At 43.3% G+C, this 19,395-nt stretch overlaps 2 protein-coding genes across 5 annotated transcripts; one reads left to right on the top strand and one right to left on the bottom strand.

Annotated features, from left to right (window-relative positions):
* Positions 1-1,564: 1,564 nt before the first annotated feature.
* On the bottom strand, positions 1,565-7,260 carry LOC309713785 (uncharacterized protein). The gene is made up of 3 exons (XM_082545633.1): positions 7,120-7,260; positions 6,598-6,672; positions 1,565-2,106 (listed from the first exon to the last, which is right to left on the bottom strand). Exons 1-3 carry the CDS (start codon positions 7,143-7,145, stop codon positions 1,755-1,757), a joined length of 453 nt encoding a protein of 150 aa, XP_082401759.1. The 5' UTR covers positions 7,146-7,260; the 3' UTR covers positions 1,565-1,754.
* A 256-nt stretch (positions 7,261-7,516) lies between these two features.
* lnx2a (ligand of numb-protein X 2a) lies at positions 7,517-19,309 on the top strand. 4 transcript variants are annotated; one of them, XM_082545623.1, is made up of 13 exons: positions 7,517-7,607; positions 8,297-8,530; positions 9,518-9,953; positions 10,742-11,303; positions 13,868-14,103; positions 14,187-14,324; positions 14,529-14,728; positions 15,463-15,876; positions 15,997-16,170; positions 16,338-16,515; positions 16,599-16,824; positions 17,141-17,335; positions 18,522-19,309. In XM_082545623.1, exons 4-13 carry the CDS (start codon positions 10,900-10,902, stop codon positions 18,655-18,657), a joined length of 2,301 nt encoding a protein of 766 aa, XP_082401749.1. In that variant the 5' UTR covers positions 7,517-7,607; positions 8,297-8,530; positions 9,518-9,953; positions 10,742-10,899; the 3' UTR covers positions 18,658-19,309. The 4 variants fall into 4 exon arrangements, with proteins under 4 accessions (XP_082401749.1, XP_082401750.1, XP_082401751.1 ...); XM_082545624.1 differs by lacking the exon at positions 9,518-9,953 and having other exon boundaries at positions 17,177-17,335; XM_082545625.1 differs by lacking the exons at positions 7,517-7,607; positions 8,297-8,530; positions 9,518-9,953; positions 10,742-11,303 and adding an exon at positions 11,582-11,806.
* Positions 19,310-19,395: the final 86 nt, after the last annotated feature.

The raw sequence follows: 19,395 nt of genomic DNA, 5'->3' as shown, positions 1-19,395 counted from the left end.
CTGACCCCAACAGCAGCAGCAGCAGCAACAACAACAAAAACAGGTGACCGTGCAACTGCTCCTTCCACATGTGGGGCAAAAGAGGGAGTTATTAATCAAGAGCGTCTGGAAGGAGCACGAATCTCACGCAAGGCAAGCTGGATTGTCCTCAAACAGCACAGCCATCGACATTTTATATGGATATATCTCTCGTGTGCACACTGAGGTTGATAAATCGATACGTATGGGCGCAAACATTGGTTGACCCGCCAGATAAGAGACGTGGATGGAGAAACAGTTGTCTTGGAAACTCTGGCGAAAAGCTCAAACACCACACACAGCCCACTTTTTTCATTTATCTGCTTTCCCCCCTCTAACGTTTAAAACGCGCCCATTATACTTTTGTAAATGCATCATTTAACACCATTTCGCACGCATGGACCCACGATCTCCGCACGCAGGTATCTTGGCGACAACAAACAAGAGCTCATGCGGCCACTTCGCTCGCTGCACTCTCGCCGGTGTTTGCTGGTCATTAGCCTTCAGCGGCGGCGTGTGCTCGCGCCATTAAATCAATTAGGCTGGAGTGACTGGACTGAACTCAATTAACAGCCGTGCGCGTGGAGCGTGTCTCCACAGCCTTCGAGCTCTCCGGTGTCGGCTTTACGCAACGCGGAGACGAACGCGATTTACTTATTTTTCAGGAAAAATTACAGGAAGATCGGGCTTTTACCTCGCTGGTGTGTATCAATAGACCGTATTTGCCCGGAGTTCTTCAGAAGCAATTATGCCACTTTCGACTGTATCTTAATGGGGCACTCAGCGATGCAATAAAGTTCAAGTAAACCAATTCTACACAAAACACCGCCTGCACTATGGCTTAATGGTGTTTATATTTGATTATTGTTTCAAAGAGGAAGGAAACAGTTAACCAGAGCCATTCTCCTCTACAGTGGAGACAACGTGATTTATGAAGCATGATGCGCCTCAGATGCACTTTAGCCAACTTTCAAGCTGCAGATTTTTTTTTCCCCTTATGTAATGGCCTAAGCGAGGAGTGACACACGGCTGTAATTGAGCCGTGTGTAATCAGGGCCAAAGAGCTTGACATTTGTCACGTTTATATAAGGCTGTGAAACAGTAAAAAATAAAAAGGAGGCTAAATGGAGAGGACACTGAAGGCTTCGGCAAACGTCCACCCATCCTCAAACCTTACAAAAGGTGAAAATACTGTATGTGTTAAAGGGTTAAAATACTTCACTGCCACACATAATCCTCTGGAGACCACTGAACCACAAGCACAGGCGCATGTAGGAGTGTCGGGAAAACAAAGTTTTTTTTCCTCTCTCCTTTGACAAACAAAACCCTTTGTGATAGCTGGTGTATACATGTCAAAAAGTTGGACAGGCGATAACATGCGCTTACCTAGTGGCGACTGCAGCGTGGCCTATGTAAACATCATGGCTAGTGAATAATAACAGAAAAATGGTAATGACATTATGATTGAAACAAAGCCTGCTCTTATGGGCGAAGCATAACTGCATCAAACTATGATGAAGAGAATGAAGAACATAAACGTGTGGGATGTGTTATTCAGACAAAAGTTTACTGGGGGGAGGGGGGGCAGCAACTGAACCCATCATGAGAGACAATTGTCCACCTTTACAATCCGGTGTAACAAGAACTTAAAGTTTCGTGTAGCTCATTCTGAGCAAAGTCAGCAGATCCTCTCAGGTTTAAGTCCACACACACACACACACACACACACAGTTGGGCTATTTTAACTCGTGGAGTTTGTGTGTGTGCGCGTCTTTGTCTCGGCTCGGTCTATCAGTGCGTCTCCGTTCTCTGTCGCCTCCGTGGCGTCTGTCTTTGTCTCTATCCAGCTTCTTATCTCTGTCTCTGCGGCCGTCCCTGTGATGATGTTTATGATCAATGTGGCCTCCATTACTCTTGTGATCTCTGGGAGGCGTCCTGCTGCGGCCTCTGTCTGGGGAATCGCTCCTCAGGCGCCCCCTTGCGGTGGAGTGTCCGGCTCCGGGCTCGCCAGTGCGGCGCTGCAGGCCGGTGGAGCGCAGCGTGTTGAGGAGGAAGCGTTTGTTGGTGCTTCGCAGAGGACATTTCAACCTGAAAGAGAAGTGAAGGACACGAGGTTAGTTAGACATGTTACACTTACCCCTGCGACCATTAGAGAGACAGATGGATGGTCGTCACTGAGGTCAGAGCTAATAACCGCCACACAGGACTCACAGGACAGATTCATCTTTAAAAGTCCTCGCAGACAGAGCTGCAGCCACCGCTGAGGATACTGAGTGTTTCTGCTCTTTCCGCCTTTGAATCCTCATGAAACTGATTAAAAGCTGGCAGTATTTTATGGACTGACTCCAGCATTAAGCCTCCCTCAAAATCAATAAACAGTTCTGTGATTTTCCACACAGATTTTATCCTCAGAAATAGACATTAGACATCTCTTTGTGGTATTTCAAATATATATATTTTTAAAACTTAAAAACTCACACTCAGTGGCTTAAACTGGGTGATTTGGATTCATGACATCAGTGTCAGATTGTCATACAGGTTTAATTGAGATCAAAATGTTTTACAGCAAAAACTTGATGGAAAAAAATGACAATTTTAGTTTCAAGTTTGACTACTTTAAATGTAAATATCAGTGAGATAAAAAGTAGCAATAACTACACAATGCAGACAAGATCAAACATTCCAGGATTTGCCAGGACATCATGGTGTTTTTACATATTACCAAACTGGTTATATATGACCCTAGATTAGTTAGAGAACCTTATTAATGGCCTTAAAGCATGAACTCAGTGCAGAGAAAAGCCAAAAGCAAAGCAAACGTTTTTAAAACTGTATTTTTGCTAACAAGAAATGAATTGTCTCGCATGCTTGTTACACAATACCAAACATTTAACTACAGGCAAATTAATGGAAATAAACCCCCAATATAAAGCATTTTAGTAAGAGATCTAGTGACTGTGAAAGCCATGACATAAAATTTACATTTACATTCATATTTAAACCATTTAGTTCCCTGAGGATGGCTCCTGGAAGAGACGACTACCACTGGGATAGAACTTTTTCATCACAGGAGAAAGGCCATCGTTTAAAATCTTCATATTGACTTTCAATGAGGGGACAAACCATGCTAGGAGACTGCTCTCTGCCACTCAGGCGCTTATCCACCAGTCGAGAATACGACCACTTGCTCTCAAATGTGCACTGTTCATTGTAATGAGGGATGAATGCAGTGCAGCTCTACTGTAATTGTTTTACAGTAGGGCGGTTCTTGGTGACAGTCTGATTACATCCTGCACTGACATCCTCATTCATCTGAGAAGGAGTTGCTCTTTACTTTTACTGGGTGCACTAATGCACGACCATCACTTTTATCAAATGTGTGCAGTCGACCACAGCTTCCAACCCCGTTTTACTGATGCCTTTCCCATTGATCTAAATAGCAGAGAGCAGCATGGGACCATAAATCTAAACACATTCAATGAAAAATCAATCAGTGCCTTCCATCTGTCCTCCTATCAGTATCAGATATTCTTTTTTTAGTACAATAACTTTATTGTATGTAATGAATCCATGCTTCCTCCTTCAAAATGAGTTACAGGCCCTCCGAGTACGCCTTTTTATAGTCTACAGTATTTCTCCAGAATTTTTGAATACTCACAACTTAGGAGGTGAAAAACAAATTGGAGCTTTGTTAAAAGCAGCAACCAAACCGATGTAACGCCTACTGCAAGTGTCAGGATCTGAAGTTTTAAAAAGGATATATTAGAGTTTCAAAAGCAAAACTGCACTAATTTAATATCTGTGCCATAGGATAACACAAGCAGGCCTTTATACCCTGTTTTCTTTTCTTTATCTGTTTTTTGGTCCAAAAAAAAAAAAAAAAAAAAAAAAAAAGCACTTGGGTCAATTTTAAATGTCAGATTGGAGGCAGGTCAAAACAAGATATATCATTTACCTACATTTTTACACTGGGGCCACCTTCTCCTTTGAAATCAAAATCATTTTCTAACACAGTCATGATTTAATACTACTTTCACTCTCACAGATTTTAAATTTGTGCAGTTTTGCTATTGAAGCTCGGATATATCCCATAATATTGATGCTCAAAGTTTGCTCAGGGGCTATAGAAAAACACATTACACTGCCTCTACTATGAACATCCTGTCTAAGATCATTAAGGACAGCGTAATGGGTATGTGTGTCTATTTTAACTTTCACTTCAAATTAAAATAAGTTTGTATTTGATGCATCTTATTTGTATGCACTGCTCAGGGAGATGCTCCAAATGTCATTGTGCACCTGTACAGAGACAAATACATGCATTCTCTCCTATTGTAGGATGTGACATTTTGAGCAGGTGTAAAGTTTATATGGTTGCACTTTTTAAACGGAGTATAAATGAAATTAAAGGTTCATTTTACGTAGATATATTTTGTAGAAGAAGTTATGAGGGCTTAAGACGGTAGAAGAAATAAGCCAAATTAAAAAGTGCCAAAATCTGACCCACTCATGTCCTCTTTGAGGGACTGCAACACTCAAAATTTTCATTCTGAAGGTAACATTTTGGCTTTATTAACCACACTAAATTAAAAAAAAATAATAATAATATATATATATATATATATATATATATATATATATATATATATATATATATACATACATACACACACACACGTGTGTGTGTGTGTGTGTGTGTGTGTGTATTTTGTTGTTTTAGTATGGAATGGCTCTGCTCTCACTTTACTCACTCCTCCTGCTGAAACACCAGGAGTTGTGTGACTGTCACATAGATACTTTTTCCCATTATCCCATTACTTAGATCATAATCTGAATCAGCAGGACCTGCCTAGGATTTTCCTACATGTTATGGATGCCAATTACTTAACATGTAGTGTTAAGTAATTGTGGTGCACCTTCGACCTTCAGTCATTTTTATTTGTCCTCCCTGTTCACACTGGATTAAAATTTGAGGTGGGTGGATCAATCCAAAGATAGTATCGATAGTATTGATACCAACACTGGTTTAGACACATACTAGCACAATAGGAACGATGCTTTACTTCTATCCTCTAAGTTCAGTATGTAGCCCAGGGAATTGCTTTAAATCATTTTTTAGTGAAAAATATATTTCAGGCATGCACTATAAAAAAATTACAGGAATCTTTTTTAGTGTTAACCTCCACATCAATTTTATTTATAGCTTATAACACATTTAAGCTAGAGAATCTAACCTAGCGTGCTGCAGAGACAGGCACATTTACACTGCAAGTCTCCAAAAAACCCAATGCCACAAAAAGCTAAAAGATGCATTTTTATGTGTTAACTAATTGTAGTGAAAAGTAACAATCACAGCAATTTAATGCTCATTAAATCTGTTGCAAATGAATGACGATTCATTCATTTTCCTTTACAAGTTAAAATTAACGGTATTGGTAGGGCTGCACGATTAATCGTTAGAAAATCGCGATCTCGATTCATACTTATGTGCGATCTCATTTCCAAATGACAACGATTTAAAAAAAAAAAAGAAAAAAAGAAAAAAAAGATGATGACGATTGTACCGCATTTTGATCCGGGACGTAATCTGCATGAAAACAAGCGCTCACTCTTCCTGCTCAACAAAAGACAAGGGCGAACATGATGTTCTTATGTTTCAGGTACATGGGCCAGACGTGGCCATCAAAAAGGCTAGGTGGGTCTGGTACCAGGTAGTTTCTTGAGCAGAAGCTGTGCCATGTGATGCTAAAATTAGCAGGGAAAAAACAACGGAGAGCACGTCAGGGATGACGAGAAAGTGACAGGAGAAAATCCGTCCCGGTCAACCACCCAAACATCAATAACGGGAACCTTATACAGCGCTTCCCTATACACGTCGAACTCCCGCAGGCACAAAGAAATTACGGAGGCTCTTACATATCACCTGACCAAAGATATGGCTCCCATCAACACTGTGCAAAACGAGGGATTTAGGAAAGTGATCAACGCCGTAGACAAACGCTACACAGTGCCGTCCCGCAACTATTTTTCTATTGTTGCACTACCTGCTCTATACACGCAGTGTCGAGCAACGGTGGAGACGGAATTTCAAGCAGTACAACATTTTGCGGCAACAACAAAACGTGAGACATTAGTTGGTTTTATGTTTATTTATTGTTTTTATGTTCAGTCTCAACTGTTACGAAGTTGATGTGCAGTTAATAAGTGCAATAAATATTTATACTGGAAATATTTATACTGGAATTTATACTGTATACTGGAATTATTATACTGGAATTATACTGGAATTTATACTGTATACAATAAATATTTATACTGGAAAAGAAAATCGTGAGAGAATCGTGATCTCAATTCTAAGCCAAAAAATCGTGCAGCCCTAGGTATTGGTATCGGCAATACTCGCCGTCTATGTACCTGGTATCAGATCGATACCAAAAATCTGCAGTATCGCACACTACTGCAGCCATTTTCATTAGTTCAAGTGCAATGCACACATTATGTGAGGCTCAACTACCAAGCTTTCTTACTAAAGCAGATAAGTAAGAGTCAGACAGATGGCATGTCAGACACTGTGCTCACCATCCTGCAGGGCCCATGGTCTCTGCTCTCACGCGGGCTCTGTCAGTCTCCCTGAGGAGCTCCTCCACTGCACGCCTAGATGGATAAATAAAGAGGAAAAAACGTCAAACACTGTTCACGTGAAGGGGAGGGAAAATGAGAAGCCGAGGACAAAGATGGCGCAAATCCTCAAGGGGGAGCCAAGGGGAGAATAATCTAATTAAGTGAGAGAAAACGGAGTGATGCGGAAGAGAAAGTGAATCATCAGGAGCAAAAGGGGAACAGTGTCCTGGTTTGACACGAGCTGCTGAATCGGCACAATCCCAGCAGAGGAGACCCGCTGATCTACTTTTATACAGGACAGGGAGCTCATGGTGTGTGCCACCACGAAGGCATGCTTTCCATACAATCACAAGCTCGTCTAACAACACAATAAATGAGCATCTTTTTTTTACCGACGGAGCGTTGTTACAGATTTAGAGGAAACCTGCGTTCACCAGTGCGCAAATACCAAGTGAGGACAAATATTAACACGCTACATACTTTTCCAGCTCATTGTCTTCTGCCATCGCGATCACACGCAAACTTAATTGCGGTAAAATCGATGGATGGTCGTTAATTAACCCAACATCGCTTGTTTACCTCCTCGCGAGGTCCTCCGACCGAGGACCCCGATGATTTTTGGTGCCCTGAATAATGCCCGATCATTTTTAGCTTCACCTTCCACCCGTTTCTCTTTTTATGTTTTCTACCATCTCCCAAATAACTTTCTTGGTCAGTAACCGACTAAATCGTTATAATAAAAAAAAAAGAAATCATGATATTTCAGTATGGGCTCATTTTATCACACAGTTAACAAAATGTACCCGTTTAGGAAAACGAAAGCGATGCCGTAGTGGTTATTTTTAATTCCCCATTTTACGGTAAACTGGTATAAAGCTGCTGTGTGCATCAAAAATATTAGCTTAACTTAAGAAGTTGGCAGTGTTTTTGTCGTCATTATTTCTGACCATCAACCGACCTAAATTCTGGTGAGGTTTCTTTATTTCATTGCACTGCTTGGTGAATGTTATACGTCATGGGAAAGGGGGTTTTTTTTGTGCTAATTAACTATTAACATCTCTCAAAACTTGTTGAGAAAGGGAGACACTGTCATCTTTAAAAGCGGCATTTATCCAAAACTGAAAGCTGTAATATTAAGTTTCACTTATTATTTAAAATAAAACTAAGTCATGTTAATAAGTTTTAATCTCACGCCCCCTTTAAGCCTTTATAACAGTAGTCTACAATGTAACCAGTAATCTTCAAAAAGAATAACTTACAGTATGAATACTTTTATTTATTTACGTTTTTATGTTTGTTCCATGTATTTATTTATTTATTTATTTATTTATTTATGTATATGTAGTTACTTATAAATCTTGCATATATATATATATATATATATATATATATATATATATATTAGTTATATATATATATATATATATATATATATATATATATATATATATATATATATATATATAGTTATATGTGTTTATTCGTGTATCGATTTACCTATGTTTGTCTGCGTTACAAATGTATACAGTTATCTATTTATTTTGATGTGTTTGCTGACTTATTAGAATTTCTTTTATACATAAATATATTTAAACACATTTTGTTTTCTTATTTATTTATTTGTCTATTTGTTTTTTAATTATGTATTTACGAAAAGGCGGTCTTAAAGCCAACCCCTAGCTCTCCTCTGGATTGACAACCGTATGCCCCGCCCACTCGGTTTTGACGGACAGCAGTGGGCGGGGTCAGCGCTGCCAAAGGCACGGGGGCGTTTTCGTGCGGGTTTTGCGGAACGGTCCGTTGCGGTGGATGCGTGATTGAGGTCCCGCGGCTAATAATCACCCCCCTTTTTGGGGCCGGAGTGCACGGCGCGGAGGAGCCGCCGGAAAAGGTAACGTCACATCACATCTGCCTGCGCGAGCGGTGTCAGTGTGTGGCTGGCTTTGCTTTCTATGCTGCTGTCGCCTCATCGGTCCCAGGTTTTTCCGCTTGTGGGGAGGGTGGGATGGAGTCAGACAGATGGGGGGCAATGATTAAAAAAAAATTCTGATATATGTAAGTGTGTCGGGCTTGCGTATTTGATCATGACACTGCAGTGGGAGCGCTCCCAAGGTAGATCAGGTCTATGCCAGAAAAAAATTATTGTACATGTAAATTAAATCAGTGTCATTTTTTTGTTATCTTTGTGTGTCTGGGTGGTGTGGAGGGGGGTGGTTTAAGAAAAAAAGGCAGCCTATTGCAACAGACCTTGCAGAACAGCAGCAGCAGCAGGCCTGTTCCTGCAAGTGGCTACCAGAGCCTTTTTTTTAAGATAAGAGAGATGGGGTTTTATGAAAATGTAGGCTAAGCCGAGAGGACCTGAGATTTTAAATCTGTGGCCTAAAACATCATTTCATCTTCTTTGAAAATGTAATTCCTGCACACTGGACTGTCGTGTCCTGTAAGATTAGATTGTCATTTCGAACAATAACCAGAGAGACAAGAGTGTTATTTACTGAAATGGAAAGCAGTGCAATGACAATAACAGCCCGGCCTTGGACTCTCATACACACATGTACACACACACTGTGTGGTGGGATTAAAAGAGATATTCTACAAGCATTTGCCAGTCTTCATATTGCTTGTATAAAGGAATCCGTTGCAACAGCTCTGTTTAAAACACATTTAAGTGCTTTTCACTGCTCTGAAGTGCCGTCACAGTGAAAACACGAAGACTTTACTTATTGATAAAGACCATTCACAGGTACCTAAAAACGCCCTTGTGCTCGACGTGCGTGTTTGCTTTTGGTTGTGTAGACTTACGCTCGCATGTCTACGCGTATATGTGTGTTTATATGTGTGTTTGTTTGTGTGTGTGTGTGATGTGGTGATGTCACAGCTTTGTTATAGAAACAGAGAAGCCTTGTGTCCTCATGATTAATTCATGTCCAGCTGCGGGATAGAGACAGAAGCAGCCAGTCACACGCAGACAAGAGGAGCACGTACTTAAAGGAGGCTGAAATAAGTAACTACCGGTGGGGTGGCCAAGGAGACAGGAGGGACAGGTTGTCACAAGGAAAAAAAAAAAGACCCAGACGAGATGAAAAGAGCAGAAAAAAAAACGACTCAAGGGGACTCTCATCATCATCGTCTGCGCTGTCTGACAAGCTTTCAGGCTGTACCGAGGAGGAGCAGAGCATCCTGCTGAGAGGAGTGCATCTGTTGTGTGGCTCCTCTGCATCCTTCTCTGGCTACACTCTGAATGTCAAGCCCCACTGAGCAGAACGGGATCCAGGTCGTCATGGAGACAGGAGCAGACCCTCGCTGGAACAGAGGCAGGTAGTCACTGTATCTTGGCTGGCCCGCTGAGCGTAGAGGCACGCCCTCTGCTGTCGGCTGATAGCATCTGGCCCCTTGGAGGCTGGGCTAATAGAAGGGCCGAGGGGGTCTGAGGGGCTTTGGATGTGAAGCGCTGTGGAAATGATCAGCGCACACTGTGGTGCATTAGCTCTGGGGACACGCTCTGCTCGCTGGAGTGCTATATTTCAAGACTTTGCTTTGGGCGTGTTCTCTTTCCGTTGTAGAGGAGACTGAGTTCATCTACTGTACCCAGCCTGAACCAAAAATATCAAGCGTTTTCCTTGGCTTCGCCCCCCTTCCTTTCATCCTCTCTTCCATTCCATATTCTTATTCTTCCCTTGTACCTGTTTTCACATCCCATTGATCTCTTCTTCTTTTTCTTCTTCCACCTGTCTACACTCCCTTCCGTATCTTGTCGGCATCACTTTCCTTTTCTGTTGCTTTCCCAAGCTCACTTTCTCTGATCTGTGCCCTCTTTCTGCCTCAATCCCAGATAATTCCCTCTCTGTGGAATTGGAAGATTGGAGCAGGCGAGAGCAAAAGAGAGATTATACTGCCAGATTAGTGGACAGAAGCAGCAATACATAATCTCAGCAGTGACATAAACGTGCACACACACGCGGTGTCATCCTCAGTCTCATGCAAACACGTGGGCACACGTGCACAAAGTATTTGCCACATGAATAAATGCCCAACACTTGTTGTCTTGTTTTTTTTTCTGAAACAGCTGTTTAACTCTCTTGTTTTGGCCTCTGACCCACAGGGTGATGTGCCATCAGCCACTGGGGGGCATTTGTCCTCTCCGCCACCTGTTCAGCCTCTGAAGCTTATGGGATAGGAGTGTGTGCGCCCCTTCCCAACCGCTCTGCATCCCAGCTGGACTCAGTCGTGCCAAAGCTGAATTGCGTTGAAGGAGAAGACATGGGCAGCCCGGGCTCCGAGGTGGGTCTGGCTGGGTCCGTGGAGCCAGCTCTGGAGGCTCTGTGTCCCGAGTGTGGCCAGATCCACCGCAGCTGGGAAAACCACCTTTACAACTACCGTCTGGAAGTGGACGACGATCTGGTGTGCCACATCTGCCTGCAACCGCTGGTGCAGCCTCTCGATACGCCATGCGGACACACCTTCTGCGCCCGCTGCCTGCGTAGCTTCCTCCAGGAGAGGGACTTCTGCCCTCTGGACAGGACCCGGCTGCAGCTGCAGGCATGCCGCAGGTCCAGCATCCTGGTGCACAAGCTGCTGGACAAGCTGTCTGTGTCCTGCCCTTTGACCCCTGTCTGCTCCCTCAGCATGCCTCGCTGTGACCTGGAGGCGCACCTTAAACACAGGTAATAAAGCTTTTATGCAGACAGATGAATGCATGAGATCATTATGACACCGTGCATGCAGTCAGGATTTCATGAGCTTAGCTTCTCAGCTAACAAAGCCACCAGGCGATCGGTTGAACATCCTTTAGTAATAACCACAAGCAGCATTCAGGGCCAATCCGTCCTTGTGATTGGCTTGTTTTTCAGTTGAACCAGTGGAGATATCACAAATCAGAGTCCGCATCACATAGACTTACCCACCATTCTTAACCTTAAAGGTCTCCCCCATCCCGTGCACACGCTTTGGCTTTTGGCCCGTTTGGACCAGGTGCTGTGAGACCCTGCAGGGATTATTGGGCTGTAGGTCATGTGACGGGGGATTAGTGATTCCCTTTCGACAGTCATGGGTTGGCTGACCAGGAGCCTTCGTGTTCTCATTCTGCAACCATGCTGAGCAACTTCAACACCAGAGATCTTTTCAACCACTTCTTCTGTGAGACAGCCAAGGGCAACCCCGGCCTGTGGTGAGTCGAACGCAGTGGGGTGTGAGGTCAGCGTGACTCAGAATGACAAAAAGACATTATTTACTCGCTGGTTTCCACTGTTTTTGTTATTTCAGTCTGTATCTCGGTTTGCTTTGCCTCTTACTCTCTCTGTCCTGCTTCCTCTGTTGCCATGTCTTGCACTGAAGTGCACGATTACGTGTGCATGCATCGGTGTCAGGCTGTCATTGCTGCTTCAAGGATGTAATTCGTGCAGTATGTGATGATGTGTTTGTGCCTGGTTAAGGCATTAAAACCAGTGCTCTTGATCTTTAAGCAGACTCCTTTCTAGTTGAATTTTGACGTTGGTTTGTTGACTGGTTTTTCACTGTCCTCCTAACACCTCGATTAAGTTGAGGAGATTTTCCTTAACAAGATCAGGGTAACAGACTATCACTTACAGTCCTTTAAAAGCTTTTCTGAGTCAGCTGTTTTTCTATAAAAGAATCCCTTTTAAAGAAACGCTGTGTAGCAAAGTGCCAGCCGGTGAAGCCGAAAGTCAACAAGATAACGGTAAATGGTCAAATGTTGCGTAACAACACCAGTTGTCGTCTTCTAGTGAGGCTGTAAGGGCAAAATCTCTTGAGTGTATCCCCTTTAAACATTTATTCTTAAAAGTATCTGCATCCTGGTCTTACCTCAGGAAAGAATACACGCGTAAGGTTGTGTTGACAAGATAAGGAAAGATGGTCTAACAGATCACACAAGGTCACCACGAGGACTAACGCGACATTCTTTAGCAAAGCTTAAATCTCGGCCTCATGCGAACTCACCGCTCCCCTGCAGACTTCGGTTTAAGATAGCAGCCAACAGCCTGCCGTTGTGTTTGTGTGACTTTAAAAGTCAACATTGTTTTTGTTGAAGATTAGGGATCAGACATTAGATTCAAAGAGGAGGACACGGTGTTCCACGATGATTACGGTGGGCTGCTTCATTTTGTTGCCCGTGTACGTGTGAGGAATGAACTTTCACTGTCCCTGGGAAAAAAACAAAGGAACCAAATGACTACATCTATGTGAGCAGAAGTCTTTGTTTTTAGCATTTACCAGTTTTCCTGTCAAAATTATTTGTTCTTTGCAAAAACGAAAGATTAGACAAGGAAGGAAATTCATTAAAGAAAACAAAATTACTCTGTGTCACAAGGGATTAAACACCTGTCACCTCTAAGCTACCACTTACAGTAATAAAGGAAATTAAGGCTGACACCATACTGACCCTTTGAGGGAGTCGTTGTGCGTTTATTTTTAAATTGTTTCTAAGTGAAGTGTTTCTATTTTTGTAGGCGAAGAAGGGACACGTCGTCCTGTGTTTCTTTTTTAAGGAAACATTTTATAATTAACTTGTAGCTCATTATGTGATCTCAGAGCTATTCATACAACAAATCAGCAGTTTTCTCTGTTTTCAGCTTCTCAGATGTGAGTACTTGCTAGCCTTTGCCTTTGGGAATTTGGGAAAGACGTCTTTTTTCGCTGTTTTATGGCTTTGAAGTGCTTCCTAGCATAGAATTCCCATTCTTCCCAGAGCTTTAAGATCTTCATGTTGCTTGAAAAATTAGATGATGTTATTAATTCAAGCCAGTTTGAAGGGTCAAGGCTAATTTACAACTGAAAATCACAACCACAAAAACAGACTTTTTCTTTTTTTGCTTCTCTTTCCTGGGATTTTATCCTTGTAAAGCCTGAACCAGGACAAAATCGCCAGAAAATTTAAATTTTTAGTGTTTATTCAACCTTCTAACAAATTTTTAAAATCAAAAACCTTAAATATGAATTTGCATAGTAGTTAGGGTTAAAAAAAAACCTCACTATTGCACTATTCAAAGTGTCAGCATGTTTCTGGAGCTTCACTTGTGCTTCACTGATTTAATTTTGGAATTTTAGAAAGAACCTGTTAACTAAAGTCATTGTAAACTTCAGCAGTGTAAGAAAACAAATCTCTCAAGTTTTCTTCGCTTGTGAGCGAGCACCGCATCAAATTAACTGAGCTTGGTTTTCTTTACATGTCGGATGGGGTGATACGCTGACACCTGTTGCTTGATGAAAGGTGTCCAGGGATGCAGAGTCAGCAGACAAATGGGGACGGTCCACGATGCGAGAGCGGGGATGAGCGAGCAATGGTGACCAGCCCTCCCAGGTCACCGCATACACCACAGACAGACCTGAGGGACCGCACGCCGTCACCGCCCTCTGGACCCAATAACAGCTGCGGTAATGGGCCTGTGTGGACAGATGATGCCGGCCTTGACAACCCAGCCTTTGAGGAAAGCACCGAAGAAGACAGTAAGTTGATCTATCGGCCTTGGATTGTCAGTAAAGTTAATAATATAGCTGTCATCCATCTCTTCGTGTCCTTCTGCCTGTAGGTGTAGTAGGGTTGGAGTGTGTGGTCCCCAGGGTGAAGCGGCCCCTCAGTAATCCCTGTATCCATCTCCTGCGCTCCGTTAGCTCCACCTCCTCTGGCTGGGACTGCCCTGAATCCCCGCCTCTGTCTGCTGAGGAGGGTATGACATCATCTGTTCCTTTCACTGAGGATCTTCTCAAAGGGACCTTGGATAATGAAATACCTTACTTCCTTGCGAGCTGTAGTCTTATACAAAAAATGGATAATCACATCCAGTCAGCTTTGTACTAAAGGTTGGAAAGATGTGGAAATTACTTTCTTAAGTGAAGCTTTTTTTTGATAATGTCACTGGTGTCTCCTCTAGGCTGTGTGAAGCTCCCCTCCCTTCCTGAAGGAGAGATAACTGCCATAGAGGTCCACCGTGCAAACCCATATGTAGAGCTGGGAATCAGCATTGTTGGTGGAAATGAGACGCCTCTCATCAACATCGTGATTCAGGAAGTTTACCGAGACGGGGTCATTGCAAGGGACGGGAGGCTGCTGGCCGGGGATCAGATACTCCAGGTGAGAGATCAGTTTCAGGTGTAAATTTTCAGTGTTTTCAGAGAGTGTTTGGAAGATTTGTTGAAGACAAGAGCTTAATAAACATTTTATTAGGAGTCTGTGGGAGATGTGCTGCAGATAGTGCAGCGCTGAGAATATTGTAAACAGTGGAGTAGGGCACATTGTTCTGGATATGCTGTGTGACTGCAACATTTCTAAATTATCCTGACTATCAGTTTCGACATTGTGTTTTGGGGAAAAAGATCTATGTATATATTTTTGGATAGTTTAGAGCTTCACTTAGAAATTAGCCAGTTGTTTTCTCTCAGCACCACATTTACTTTCGTCTTAGTCAACTTTCTATTTTTGGTCTACTATTAAAAGCTCCTCTAATCAATAGTCTTCTGTTAATGGTAATCAGATGAGTACTTGTAGTTGAAAGGGATCACCCTTAGTGAGCAGTTCACTAATATTCAAGATCTGTAGATGTTAGCACCCTTTGGCACACTGTTGTGGTTTCACGGTTCTATTTACAGTCCATTTCCCTGAGAAAGCTCGAGAGCAGACAGTTACCTTTCAGACAGGGGAAGCTATAAATGCTGTATTTCTTTCTCAGTTGTTTTTGGTGTTGACCAAAACAGAGCTAAAAGAAAATGAGTGTGCGACTTAAATGCGTCAGATAGCTAAGAATCTGGTCATGTTTCAAAGCTAGCTTGCTCATCTAGTTTTTATTTTCCATTCCTCTCCACTCCAAGGTGAACAATGTGGACATCAGTAACGTGCCACACAGTTTTGCTCGCTCCACCCTGGCCCGCCCCTGCACCACCCTGCAGCTGACTGTACTCCGGGAGCGTCGCTGTGCCTCCCGGGCACCTCCCTCCTCTTCCTCCTCCACCCCAGCAGTCCCCCATGCCCCCTGCTCCACTCCCGAAGTCACCCCACCCAGCCCAGCCACTCTGAGAATCACCCTGCATAAGCGAGACTCCACAGAGCAGCTTGGAATCAAGCTGGTACGGCGAACGGATGAGTCAGGGGTGTTTGTGTTAGATCTCCTGGAGGGAGGCCTGGCTGCCAAGGATGGCAGACTGCGGAGTAACGACCGCGTGCTGGCAGTCAATGAACAGGACTTGCGACACGGCACCCCAGAGCAAGCTGCTCAGATCATACAGGTGCAGTTTGTTCATTTGGGTCTACAATCCTGGATTTCCCTTTTGGTTTTACAGACAGGGGCTGAAAAATAATTTTGCTACTTCAGATTTGTCTCTAAAGCACAGATTCTGCCCTTTCAGGCCAGTGGAGAACGAGTCCACCTGCTGATTGGCCGACCCAGCAAACCAACTCCACCGCCGCCGCCAAAATCAAGCTCCACCAGAGACCTTTACTGCCTTGATCACTTCCTGCCTAACCACAGCTCTACCCCGAGTCCTGTGGCCATACACCTGTCCCGCACCAGCACCCACAGAGTGAGGACATGACTTGCCCTTTTTGTTTCACCTTTACTTCGTTATAAAATTAGATTTTATGAGATCAAAATCTAAACTGAGGTTTAAAAGTAATACAATAAAAAGAGTATACTTTTTTTTTTTTTTTTGCCGTATTGAAATCAAGCCTGTGTTTCGATTGCTCCCAGGACCTGTCCCAGTGTGTGACCTGTAAGGAGAAACACATCACTGTGAAGAAGGAACCACACGAGTCTCTGGGCATGACTGTTGCAGGAGGGCGGGGCAGCAAGAGCGGGGAGCTGCCGATCTTTGTGACGAGCGTCCAACCGCACGGCTGCTTGTCGAGGGATGGGCGAATCAAAAGAGGTGAACGCTTCCTCTGGACCGATTGAGCCACAACCCAAACATCACATCAGAAAACCACTGCATCTTCTCGCTTCCTCTCTCAGGTGATGTGCTGCTGAGCATCAACGGGCAGGATTTGACCTACCTGAGCCACAGTGAGGCCGTGGGCACCTTGAAGGCCAGCGCTGCGTCGCCCTCGGTCCAGCTGCGAGTGCTCGAGGTCAGCATGGTGGAAGAGCAGGACCATGATGAGCTGCTGCCTCACACTCACGACAGTGACTTTGATGCCAACTGGTCCCCCTCGTGGGTCATGTGGCTGGGCCTGCCCAGGTGAGCACACAGAGGAAATACAATATAGTTCTGGATGTGTGATTGTGTTTTGTGATATGGTGGTGTTGTCAGCAGCTTCAAACAGGACATTATACAAGAAAGAAAAGCTTGTATCTTCATTAAATGTCATGTTTTTCTTGTTTTTATCTTAACTAATTATATATTAACTTTCTGATTTGTGGGCTTTGTGCTGATTGGTTGGTTATTTGTCACATTTTCCCATTTTTTACTATGTATTAAAAATATCAACATGAGCGTCCTGAATCTGTTCGTGGGATCATAATCAATCTATCTGTCTGTCCATCTGTCTGTCCAGCCCTCCTTCACTCTGCTCTCCACCCTCTCCTTGCAGCTACCTGCACAGTAGCCATGAGATTGTTCTGCGCAGGAGCCATCCTGGCAGCTGGGGATTTAGCATCGTCGGGGGATATGAGGAAAGCCATGGCAACCAGGCGTTCTTTATCAAGACCATCGTCCTCGGCACACCCGCATACTATGACGGCCGCCTCAAGTGAGTGATCAGTTGTGCTTTATATGATAATCTGTGGCTTACAAAAACAGGGGGGAGGGGAATAAATAAATAACTTTGTGTGATTTTTACTTCAGGCTTTAAGAAGAAATATGTGTATAATGATCATTATAATCCAGGCTGTCTGCTTGAGGCTTTTGAGGCTTCAGCAAGTACAGAGCAAAGGGTTAGTTCAAGCTCTGCTGAAATCCTGGCAGATCAGCTGAGCTCTGTGCCAGCCTAAATTGGACAGTGGCTCATCTGATACCTTTCATCCAATTGGTAAATCTCAGATAGGGCACTGTTTAAGCTGCTTTAGCCTGCCCAAAGTTGTTGCACAACTGCTGTCCACTTTGCAACCCATCACCACCCTGGCTCCTCCTTTTCACATTGTGTCTGACCTAATCAGTGTTTTCATACCTGATCTCCCTGTGAAATATAAATTACTACAGAAATAACTATTCTTTTGATTGTAGTGGTCCTGACTGAACTTATTTAACAATTGTAAAGGCTCAAAAGGCCCACATTTGTAGTGTGCGCTTATTTTTTATGCTAATATTTAGAGGCATAACTGTCTTATCTATTGTCATAATGCAGCTAGCAAGCAATAAAATAATTCAGTTCTGTAGCTCATCTGTCCATATATCAAAACGAATAACATCTATTGTAGGTTTTAAAAAGTTACAGTAGATATGTCTTCTCTCTGAGTATTTTCCTTCCTTTCTCTGTACCCTTTTTGTGTCAGTACTACAAAAAAATATTCAGAATAAAGGCTAATCTTTCCTCAGTGATTGAAGAATAAAGGTAGCGATATTTTTTTTCCTTTTGCCAAAAAGTCTTTTTGGGAGAAAAAAAGCAAACAATGAAATAATCCTAATAAGTATAATCTGTATGCCACAGAGCTTTGTTTTCTAAAACCTATTAAAAACACCTCCCCTAGCCACTCTGTTACACAAGGTTACATGTTACTAAAATACAGCTGCACAGCTTATTGTGGGAAATTCATAAGTGCCATTAAAGATGTTGGAGTTCAAATTGTACCCTGCAATTATTTTAATTGCAAATTAATACGCTGATGATCACAGTCATCTCAAAAGGCTCGTCTTCATGTATGTAGTGCTGTTTGAGCCCAAAGCTATCAGGTCCTGTTTCTAAGCCTATGATAACATGTCTCTCTTTGTCATCTCAGGTGTGGTGACATGATAGTGGCAGTCAACGGCCTGTCGACAGCAGGAATGAGCCACTCGGCCCTGGTGCCCATGCTGAAAGAGCAGCGCAGCCGGGTGGCGCTTACTGTAGTCTCCTGGCCTGGCAGCCTGGTATAGCTGGGCCAGATCATGAGCAGGCTGCGCACTCCATAGAGTCCACCCAGAATGTTCTATATTGGGAACGACCTTGGCCAAAGTGAACTGGTACGTGCTACTGTACATCGCTCCATATCGGGCTTAATCCAGGACCAAACGCATTCAGAACTACTGAAGACCCAGCAGGACCCAAGCCTGTCCTGACCAGGTGGGAACTGATCCAGATCGTGCCACGTCACGCGACAGACTGCACTCTCACACACACTGCTGTGATCATATGGTCATGTTGTCTTCACTCCCACAGGGAGAATAGTACTGCAACTGTTAACAGGCAATCTGTGCTGTAGTCACCTCACCAGGCAGTTGTAGAATCCAGGGCTATATTCAGGTGGATGCATCGATGCAGGTAGAGATTAAATATTTTTGAGGAGTAGTCTGCAATCTGCTGTGATCTAGGATAATGACACTTAATCAGTTTAATCGAGATGTTCTGCAAGACCAGTGCTGTATCCAGCTGAATGAGCCTCAGGCCTTATTAGAAACCTGCCGCACCCTTGGGGCTCAACTGCCCTTAGGCCTCATCACCATGATAAACCAGCTGCAATAGCAGCTGGAGTTTTATACATGTGTTTGAATGTGTGCTGTTTGTTTAATAAACACTTCCTGCAAAGGATTCATGACTCTACAGTGTCATTTTCTACTTTGTAAGCGAATGCTGAAAGCCATTTTGGCATATTACACCAACAGCTATAGAAGCAT

Source organism: Aulonocara stuartgranti (assembly GCF_965226115.1).
Source record: "Aulonocara stuartgranti genome assembly, chromosome: 9".
NCBI lineage: Eukaryota > Metazoa > Chordata > Actinopteri > Cichliformes > Cichlidae > Aulonocara > Aulonocara stuartgranti.
This window is presented reverse-complemented; position numbering and strand designations above follow the sequence as displayed.

Coding starts and splice junctions, on each gene's coding strand:
- LOC309713785 (XM_082545633.1), bottom strand. CDS start 7,145: ATGGCAGAAGACAATGAGCTGGAAAA. Junction 6,673..7,119: donor GAAGACAATGAGCTGGAAAA/GTATGTAGCGTG, acceptor TTATCCATCTAG/GCGTGCAGTGGAGGAGCTCC. Junction 2,107..6,597: donor ACCATGGGCCCTGCAGGATG/GTGAGCACAGTG, acceptor CTTCTCTTTCAG/GTTGAAATGTCCTCTGCGAA.
- lnx2a (XM_082545623.1), top strand. CDS start 10,900: ATGGGCAGCCCGGGCTCCGAGGTGGGTCTGGCTGGGTCCGTGGAGCCA. Junction 14,325..14,528: donor GCCTCTGTCTGCTGAGGAGG/GTATGACATCAT, acceptor TGTCTCCTCTAG/GCTGTGTGAAGCTCCCCTCC. Junction 14,729..15,462: donor CCGGGGATCAGATACTCCAG/GTGAGAGATCAG, acceptor CTCCACTCCAAG/GTGAACAATGTGGACATCAG.